At 40.8% G+C, this 10,077-nt stretch overlaps 1 protein-coding gene across 1 annotated transcript in view; it reads left to right on the plus strand.

The window, feature by feature from the left end:
- The first annotated feature begins 3,813 nt into the window (after positions 1-3,813).
- Positions 3,814-10,077, plus strand: part of CSRNP3 (cysteine and serine rich nuclear protein 3) — a 111,159-nt gene continuing 104,895 nt past the window's right edge. Inside the window, exon 1 of the mRNA XM_053689992.1 lies at positions 3,814-3,991. Within this exon, the coding sequence (XP_053545967.1) occupies positions 3,844-3,991 (148 nt within the window). The 5' untranslated portion in view covers positions 3,814-3,843. The remainder of the gene's footprint in view (positions 3,992-10,077) is intronic.

Genomic DNA, 10,077 nt, shown 5'->3' on the forward strand with positions numbered 1-10,077 from the left:
AGCTGTGCATGCTGAGATTTGGATCTATCACAACAGTCGAGAGAATATCTCTCTTGGTGGCTCTGTCCAGATCATCTGTCCCGAGGGATATCCTTTCTATGACCATCCTGGGAGATTGTGACTATGGATACAAGCCTCTCAGGATGGGGAGCTGTTTGGGGTGCCAGGAAGGCACAGGGCCTGTGGTCTCAGGAGGAACGCTCCCTCCCGATCAACATTCTGGAACTTCAAGCAATCTACAATACTCGGCTTGGCCTCTTCTGGGTTTATCAGAGCTCCCTGACTATGAGCGAAGTATCTCGGATTCTGGAGTGGGGTGGAGGCCCATGGCTGTTCGCTTTCAGCGATCCACATTCCAGGTGTGGACAACTGGGAAGCGGATTTTCTCAGCAGACAATCCTTTCATCCAGGGGAATGGTCTCTCCATCCCAAAGTGTTTGCAGAGATATGCTACATGCGGGGGATGCTGGAGATCTCATACCAAACTACCCAGATATGGGTCGAGGTCCAGGGATCCTCAGGCAGAGCTAAAAGATGCATTAGCGGTGCCTTGGAGGTTCAATCCAATCTCCTTTTTTTTTTTTTTTTTTTTTTTTTTTTTGCTATTATCACTTCTTCCTAGGGTAGTGGCCCGCATCAAGTACTGATTACTCTATTGTGGCCACGAAGGACGTGGTTCACAGATCTAGTGAAGATGTCATCTTCTCCTCCATGGACGTTACCTTGTTGAAGGGATCTGCTGGAACAAGGTCCTTTTGTTCATCAAAATCTAGATTCTCTGAGACTGACTGCGTGGAGATTGAATGCTTAGTCCTTGCCAAGAGAGGTTTTTCTGAGAGATTTATTGATACTCTCCTTATTCAAGCTCGTAAGCCAGTTACTAGTCGCATCTATCATAAGGTGTGGAGAACCTACTTATTCTGGTGTGAAGAGCGTGGATTTCCTTGGCATAAAGTTAAGGTTGCCAGGATTCTGTTTCTCCAGGATGGTCTGGAGAAGAATCTTTCAGTCAGTTCCCTGAGGGGACAGATTTCAACCTAGTCTGTTCAACTGCACAACAGGCTCAAATGTTCAGCCTTTTGTTAAGGCTCTGATTAGGATCAGACCTGTGTTCAGATCTTTGGCTCCCCCTTGGAGCCTGAATCTGGTTCTTAAAGTTTTGCAACTGGTTCTGTTTCAGCCTATGCATGAAATTGATATTAAGTTGTCCTGGAAAGTTATTTTTCTACTGGCCATTGCTTCGTTGCGCAGAGTATCTGAAATTGCCGCCTTGCAATGTGAGCCTCCTTATCTGGTGTTCCATTCGGAAAAGGCTGTCCTACGTACTAAGTTAGGGTTTCTCCCTAAAGATGTGTCAGACCACAACATCAATCAAGAGATTGTGGTCCCTTCTTTATGTCCTAATCCTCCTCCTTCGAAGGAACATTTACTTTATAATTTGGACGCGGTTCATACCTTGAAGTTTTTATCTTCAAGCTACTAAGGATTTTAGACAAACTTCTTCCTTGTTTGTGGCATATTCTGGGAAGCGTAAGGGTCAGAAGGTCTCTTCGACTTCCTTATCTTTTTGGTTGAGGAGTCTTATCCACTTAGCTTATGAAACAGTGGGACCATAGACCTCCTCAGAATTACGGCTCATTCTACTAGAGCAGTGGCTTCCTCTTGGGCCTTTAAGAACTAGGCTTCTATGGATCAGATTTTGTAATGTGGCTACCTGGTCCTCTTTACACACTTTTTCTAAATTTTACAAGTTTGATGTTTTTGCTTCAGCTGAAATAGCCTTTGGGAGGAAGGTTTTGAAGGCTGTGGTGCCCTCAGATTAGGGTCCGCCTCACTTTTTGTCCCTCCCATTATCATTCATTGTCCCCTAGAGCTTGGGTATGTTTCCCAACAGTAAGGAATGAAGCCGTGGACTCTCCTTTATATTAAGAAGGAAAACCTAAATTATTCTTACCAGATCATTTAATTTCCTTCTGTATAAGGAGAGTCCACGGCTTCCGCCTGTGTTTTTCCGATGGGCGGCCCTCTAAATTATGATATTTCTCCTACTGTTCCTTTGTTCCCTCGGCAGAATGACTGGGGGAAGTGGGAAAGGTATTTTAATCCTTTGGCTGGGGTGTCTTTGCCTCCTCCTGGTGTCTAGGTTCAGTATTTCCCAACAGTAAGGAATGAAGCCATGGACTCTTCTTATACAGAAGGAAATTAAATTATCTGGTAAGCAAACTTTTTTTTTTTTTTTTTTTTTTTTTTTACAATACTGTACTTTTTCTTTTTCACTATTTTTTTACAATGCAGTAGTGTACTTTCTTTTTCACTATTTACTATCACTTTTTAAAGGAATAAAAAGCAGTAAACATTTCCTCATAGCTGATTTTAGGTTTATTGGCATGTGCAGTCAGCTTAATGTAATCACAGAAAATCGGGTAATTTACTATCCGAGGCCGTCAATCTGTCAAAATAAGACTGTAGTGTAGTGCTTAACAAATAAAAGCAGGTAGCTGGCATCGCTCCTCATAAAATGGACTGTGGAACCCATTAAAATGCCCTTTTCGCACTGTAGCTCTAGTATTTCTTTATGCACATACATATACTCAGCTTTTAAAGTTTCTAATTATTTTGTTTGTTTTTTGGTTTTTCTTTTATCCCTGCATTAGCAAACTTTATGCCAAGTACTTTCCCACATCACCCTCTCTTGCCTGTAAGAGTGTTGTATGCTGCCCTAGATGTTAACATGTAGGGACTGATAGGGGAACGTAATTTAGGAGAAAGCATGGCTTAAAGGGACACTGAACCCACATTTTTTTTTTCTTTTGTGATTCAGATAGAGCATGCAATTTTAAACAACTTTCTAATTTACTCCTACTATCAATGTTTCTTCGTTCTCTTGCTATCTTTATTTGAAAAAGAAGGCATCTAAGCTTTTTTCTTGTTTCAAAACTCTGGACAGCAATTTTTGATTGGTGGATTAATTTATCCACCAATCAGCAAGGACAACCTAGGTTGTTCACCAAAAATGGGCTGGCATCTAAACTTACATTCTTGCATTTCAAATAAAGATACCAAGAGAATAAAGAGAATTTGATAATAGGAGTAAATTAGAAAGTTGCTTAAAAATCCATGCTCTATCTATCTGAATCACAAAAGAAAAAATTTGGGTTCAGTGTCCCTTTAAGTAAAAAAAAAAAAAACAAACTCTCATGGCACTTGAACATAGTAGGCTAAGACATGCAAAAATGTCTTTGAGCACTGTTATTAAAGCCAACTATGAAGCCTTGTGTCTTGCAATGGATTCTCTGTACAGATGGTCCAGAGAGGACATCATGTTGTTGATTATTTTATAACAGATCACCCACTTTTTTATAATGTTTAAGATCATGTGGAGGTGTAATTGATCTCTTTAATGGACCACTATGTGTACTTGAAAAGGCTGCATAACAAAATATTCTTGTGTCCTTATTCATGTTATAGCTTAGAGACCTGTACCTTCAAGGAATTTAAGAATTGTTTGGAGCCGCCATTCAAAAACTAGTATAACTAATTGGTGAATGTGGGGTGTTATATTAAAGTGTTCACCTTGAAAATAAACCCCAGCTTATCTAATAAGTTGAACTATTAGGCTTTTTCATTTCTTGGGGTAACGTTTGACCACTGAGGCTGTAGTACAGTTTACAAAAAGGAAGAAATACAATAAATTTGCTTGTTCTCTTTTGATTCTACATATTCTTGACACATTGTTATGCATAGTGGTTGATATTTTTTTTTTTTAACCTATGTTCATTAAAAATATAATTTGTTCATATGGTTCCTATTTTTCTTACAGGTACATGAGACAGCACTGCAGCTATGAGTGCGATTTTAAAAAGGAAATTTGAAGAAGTTGATGGTTCCTCTCCCTGCTCTTCTGTTCAGGAATCCGATGAGGACATATCCAGCAGCGAAAGTGCAGACAGCAGTGACAGTGTCAACCCTTCTAGTTCTAGTCACTTTACACGTACGTAAAATATAATATTTAGCTAAAATCTGTAATAGAAATGTTTTTGCCTTGGTTATAATTGTGTAAATTTAAGGGAACTCTGGCAATATATTATAAATATCACCAATGTCTCTAAATAGGTCTACTGTAAATTTGCTTCTGTTGCTAGAGAATTCACATCTTGTGACCAGTCCACTTTTAACTACTGCCTTACCTCATTAATTAAAATTAAAGGTAAAAGGAAATGTGTGTGTGTGTGTGTGTGTGTGTGTGTATATATATATATGTATGTGTATGTGTGTGTATATATATATATATATATATATATATATATATATATATGTATGTGTATGTGTGTGTGTATATATATATATATATATGTATGTGTATGTGTGTGTATATATATATATGTATGTGTGTGTATGTATGTATGTATGTGTATATATATATATATATATATATATATATATATATATATATATATATATATATATATATATATATATATATATATATATATATATATATATATATATATATATATATATATATATATATATATATATATATATATATATATAATTGCACACTAGCCCCAGACAAGTAAGAACCCGCACTGGACGGATAAAAAATAAATTGACTTTTTCCCATATTTTAACATTAAGTGGACCAGTATCTTTTTCCTCTCTGGGTTGAGTTAATACTCCACTCAATGTGTGTGTGTATATATGTGTGTGTATATGTACATGTGTGTATATATATAATTTCTGATTTATTAATTTAATCTGAGCATATTTTAATTTGAATCTAGAAAATGTAGGTCTCATTGTTTTGTGATGTTTGTCACCATGATCTACTCCTGCGCATAAGATAAAACAAACTGAACTATCTTATTCATATAAAACCCCTGTTTTCTAGGAGGCACATTATTTTGGTGTTCCAACCCCTGTCATGTGCTCTTTTGCTCTAGGCAATAGTTTTAAATGATCTAGTAAATTTCTGTTAGTTTAATGTGGGAATTTCATAAATGTGTCATTCACCTGCTTTTAAAGTGAAGGTCAATTTTCATGTGGAAGTGCCCATTTAAAAAAAAAAAAAAAAAAACTATTAAAAACAAGGGCACATTCATTCATGAAAATTGACATTTCAGCCGTTCTTTTAAAAATATACTTACCTTTTCTTCTTGAAGCCGCTCCAGTGCTTCGTCGCAAGCCTCTTCATACATCAGCAATGACGATTCCGGCATCCTCCAATCATGGCTCCCCCCCCCCCCAGGGTAATCATTGCCTGAGGCAACGCCGTGATTGGAGGAAGCCGGTTTCATCATTGCTGGGTAAGTAAACCAGGAAGAAGCAGACGGGGCATCGTTTCAGAACAGCGATCCAGCGTTTCAGAAGAACAAGGTAAGTATTTTTAAAATACGGTGCTATGTCAATTTTCATGAATGAAAGTGCCCCTGTTTCTCTTGTTAAGTGTAGTCAGTCCACGGGTCATCCATTACTTATGGGATTATATCTCCTTCCCAACAGGAAGTTGCAAGAGGATCACCCAAGCAGGGCTGCTACATAGCTCCTCCCCTCACATGTCATACCCAGTCATTCTCTTGCACTCAACTAGATAGGTCGTTGTGAGAGGTCTGTGGTGTTTTTTAAAACTTAGCTTATTTCTTCAATCAAAAGTTTGTTATTTTAAAATGGCACCGGAGTGTGCTGTTTGTTCTCAGGCAGTATTAGAAGAAGAATCTGCCTGCGTTTTCTATGATCTTAGCAGACGTAACTAAGATCCACTGGCTGTTTCTCGTACATTCTGAGGAGTGAGGTAACTTCAGAAAGGGGAATAGCATGCGGGGGCCCCCTGCAAACGAGGTATGGGCAGTAAATTATTTTTCTAAGGAATGGAATTGACTAGAAAATACTGCTGATACCAATGTAATGTAAGTACAGCCTTAAATGCAGTGGTAGCAACTGGTATTAGGCTGATGAGTGTACATGCACTGAAGTATTTTTCTAGGGAATGGAATTTGTCTAAGAAAATACTGTTAATACTGAAGTAATGCATGAGCCTTAACTGCAGTAAAAGCGACTGGTAGCAGGCTTATTGATAACACTTCATAATCTTTAAAATGTTCAAAACGTTTACTGGCATGTTAATCGTTTTTTGTGAGGTACTTGGTGATCAAACTTATTGGGGCATGATTTTTCCACATGGCTAACTTTTATTTCTGCATAGAAACAGTAAACTGAGATTTCCCACTGGTGTAATATGAGTGGGAGGGGCCTATTTTAGCGCTTTTTTGCGTAGTAAAAATTCAGTCAGTCTTCCTACTTCATCCTCCATGATCCAGGACGTCTATAGAGAGCTCAGGGGTCTTCAAAATTCATTTTGAGGGAGGTAATCGGTCACAGCAGACCTGTGACAGTGTGTTTGACTGTGATAAAAACGTTTTTTGTTAAATTGATATCCGTTTTTGGGTATTAAGGGGTTAATCATCCATTTGCTGGTGGGTGCAATCCTTTGCTAACTTAATACATTTACTGTGAAAATTTGGTTGCTATAACTAATTTGGTTCATTGTTATTTCAACTGTGACAGCTTTTTGTGCTTCTTAAAGGCGCAGTAGCGTTTTTTATATTGCTTGTAAATTTATTTGAAAGTATTATCCAAGCTTGCTAGTCTCATTGCTAGTTTGTTTAAACATGTCTGACACAGATGAATCTATTTGTTCACTATGTTTGAAGGCCAATGTGGAGCCCCATAGAAATTTGTGTACTCAATGCATTGATGTCACTTTAAATAAAAGTCAATCTTTACATGTAAAGAAATTATCACCAGACAACGAGGGGGAAGTTATGCCGACTAACTCTCCTCACGTGTCGGTACCTTCGCCTCCCGCTCAGGAGGTGCGTGATATTGTGGCGCCAAGTACATCAGAGAGGCCCATACAAATCACTTTGCAAGACATGGCTGCTGTTATGACAGAGGTATTATCTAAATTGCCAGAATTAAGAGGCAAGCGCGATAGCTCAGGGTTAAGGACAGAGCGCGCTGATGATGGGAGAGCCATGTCCGATACTGCGTCACAATTTGCAGAACATGAGGACGGACAGCTTCATTCTGTGGGTGACGGATCTGATCCAGGGAGACTGGATTCAGAGATTTCTAATTTTAAATTTAAGCTTGAGAACCTCCGCCTACTGCTAGGGGAGGTATTGGCGGCTCTGAATGATTGTAACACGGTTGCAATTCCAGAGAAATTATGTAGGCTGGATAGATACCATGCGGTACCGGTGTGTACTGACGTTTTTCCTATACCTAAGAGGCTTACAGAGATTATTAGCAAGGAGTGGGATAGGCCCGGTGTGCCCTTTTTTCCCCCCCCCCCTCCTATATTTAGGAAAATGTTTCCAATAGACGCCACCACACGGGACTTATGGCAGACGGTCCCTAAGGTGGAGGGAGCAGTTTCTACTTTAGCTAAGCGTACCACTATCCCGGTGGAGGATAGTTGTGCTTTTTCAGATCCAATGGATAAAAAATTAGGTTACCTTAAGAAAATGTTTGTTCAACAAGGTTTTATCTTACAGCCCCTTGCATGCATTGCGCCTGTCACTGCTGCTGAGGCATTCTGGTTTGAGTCTCTGGAAGAGGCCATTCGCACAGTTCCATTGGATGAGATTATGAACAAGCTTAAAGCACTTAAGCTAGCTAACGCTTTTGTTTCTGATGCTGTTGTACACTTAACCAAACTAATGGCTAAGAACTCTGGATTCGCAATCCAAGCGTGCAGAGCGCTATGGCTTAAATCATGGTCAGCTGATGTGACTTCTAAATCTAAATTGCTTAATATTCCTTTCAAAGGGCAGACCTTATTCGGGCCCGGCTTGAAAGAAATTATTGCTGACATTACTGGAGGTAAGGGTCATACTCTTCCTCAGGACAGGGCCAAATCAAAGGCCAAACAGTCTAATTTTCGTGCCTTTCGTAACTTCAAGTCAGGAGCAGCATCAACTTCCTCCGCTCCAAAACAGGAAGGAACTTTTGTTCGTTACAGACAGGGCTGGAAAGCTAACCAGTCCTGGAACAAGGGCAAGCAGGCCAGAAAACCTACTTCTGCCCCTAAGACAGCATGAAGAGAGGGCCCCCTATCCGGAAACGGATCTAGTGGGGGGCAGACTATCTCTCTACGCCCAGGATCCCTGGGCGTTGGAGATAATATCTCAGGGATACCTTCTGGACTTCAAAGCTTCTCCTCCACAAGGGAGATTTCATCTTTCAAGGTTATCAGCAAACCAAATAAAGAAAGAGAGGCGTTTCTACGCTGTGTACAAGACCTCTTATTAATGGGGGTGATCCACCCAGTTCCGCGGACGGAACAAGGGCAAGGATTTTACTCAAATCTGTTTGTGGTCCCCAAGAAAGAGGGAACCTTCAGACCAATCTTGGACCTAAAAATCTTAAACAAATTCCTAAGAGTTCCATCATTCAAAATGGAAACTATTCGAACCATCCTACCCATGATCCAAGAGGGTCAATACATGACCACAGTGGACTTAAAGGATGCCTACCTTCACATACCGATTCACAAAGATCATTATCGGTACCTAAGATTTGCCTTCCTAGACAGGCATTACCAGTTTGTAGCTCTTCCCTTCGGGTTAGCTACGGCCCCGAGAAATTTTACAAAGGTTCTGGGCTCTCTTCTGGCTCCGTATCTAGACGACATTCTGATACAAGCGTCAAGTTTTTTCAAATTGCCAAGTCTCATACAGAGATAGTTCTGGCATTTCTGAGGTCGCATGGGTGGAAGGTGAACGTGGAAAAGAGTTCTCTTTTACCACTCACAAGGGTTCCCTTCCTAGGGACTCTTATAGACTCTATAGAGATGAAAATTTACCTGACGGAGTCCAGGTTATTAAAGCTTCAAAATACTTGCCGTGCCCTTCATTCCATTCCACACCCGTCAGTAGCTCAGTGCATGGAAGTAATCGGCTTAATGGTAGCGGCAATGGACATAGTACCATTTGCGCGCCTGCATCTCAGACCACTGCAATTGTGCATGCTCAGTCAGTGGAATGGGGATTACTCAGATTTGTCCCCTCTACTAAATCTGGATCAAGAGACCAGAGATTCTCTTCTATGGTGGCATTCTCGGCCCCATCTGTCCAAGGGGATGACCTTTCGCAGGCCAGATTGGACGATTGTAACAACAGACGCCAGCCTTCTAGGTTGGGGCGCAGTCTGGAATTCCCTGAAGGCTCAGGGATCATGGACTCAGGAGGAGAAACTCCTCCCAATAAATATTCTAGAATTAAGAGCAATATTCAATGCTCTTCTAGCTTAGCCTCAGTTAGCAACTCTGAGGTTCATCAGATTTCATTCGGACAACATCACGACTGTGGCTTACATCAACCATCAAGGGGGAACCAGGAGTTCCCTAGTGATGTTGGAAGTCTCAAAGATAATTCGCTGGGCAGAGTCCCACTCTTCCCATCTGTCAGCGATCTACATCCCAGGCGTGGAGAACTGGGAGGCGGATTTTCTAAGTCGCCAGACTTTTAATCCGGGGAGTGGGAACTTCATCCGGAGGTCTTCTCTCAACTGATTCATCGTTGGGGCAAACCAGATCTGGATCTCATGGCGTCTCGCCAGAACACCAAGCTTCCTTGTTACGGATCCAGATCCAGGGACCCGGGAGCGGTGCTGATAGATGCTCTGACAGCTCCTTGGGTCTTCAACATGGCTTATGTGTTTCCACCATTTCCGATGCTGCCTCGACTGATTGCCAAGATCAAACAGGAGAGAGCATCAGTGATTTTGATAGCGCCTGCGTGGCCACGCAGGACCTGGTATGCAGACCTAGTGGACATGTCGTCCTGTCCACCATGGTCTCTGCCTCTGAGGCAGGACCTTCTAATTCAGGGTCCTTTCAACCATCCAAATCTAATTTCTCTGAGACTGACTGCATGGAGATTGAATGCTTGATTCTATCAAAGCGTGGCTTCTCGGAGTCGGTTATTGATACCTTAATACAGGCTCGGAAACCTGTTACCAGAAAAATTTACCATAAGATATGGCGTTAATATTTATATTGGTGCGAATCCAAGA

The sequence above is a fragment of the Bombina bombina genome, chromosome 1 (assembly GCF_027579735.1).
Source record: "Bombina bombina isolate aBomBom1 chromosome 1, aBomBom1.pri, whole genome shotgun sequence".
NCBI lineage: Eukaryota > Metazoa > Chordata > Amphibia > Anura > Bombinatoridae > Bombina > Bombina bombina.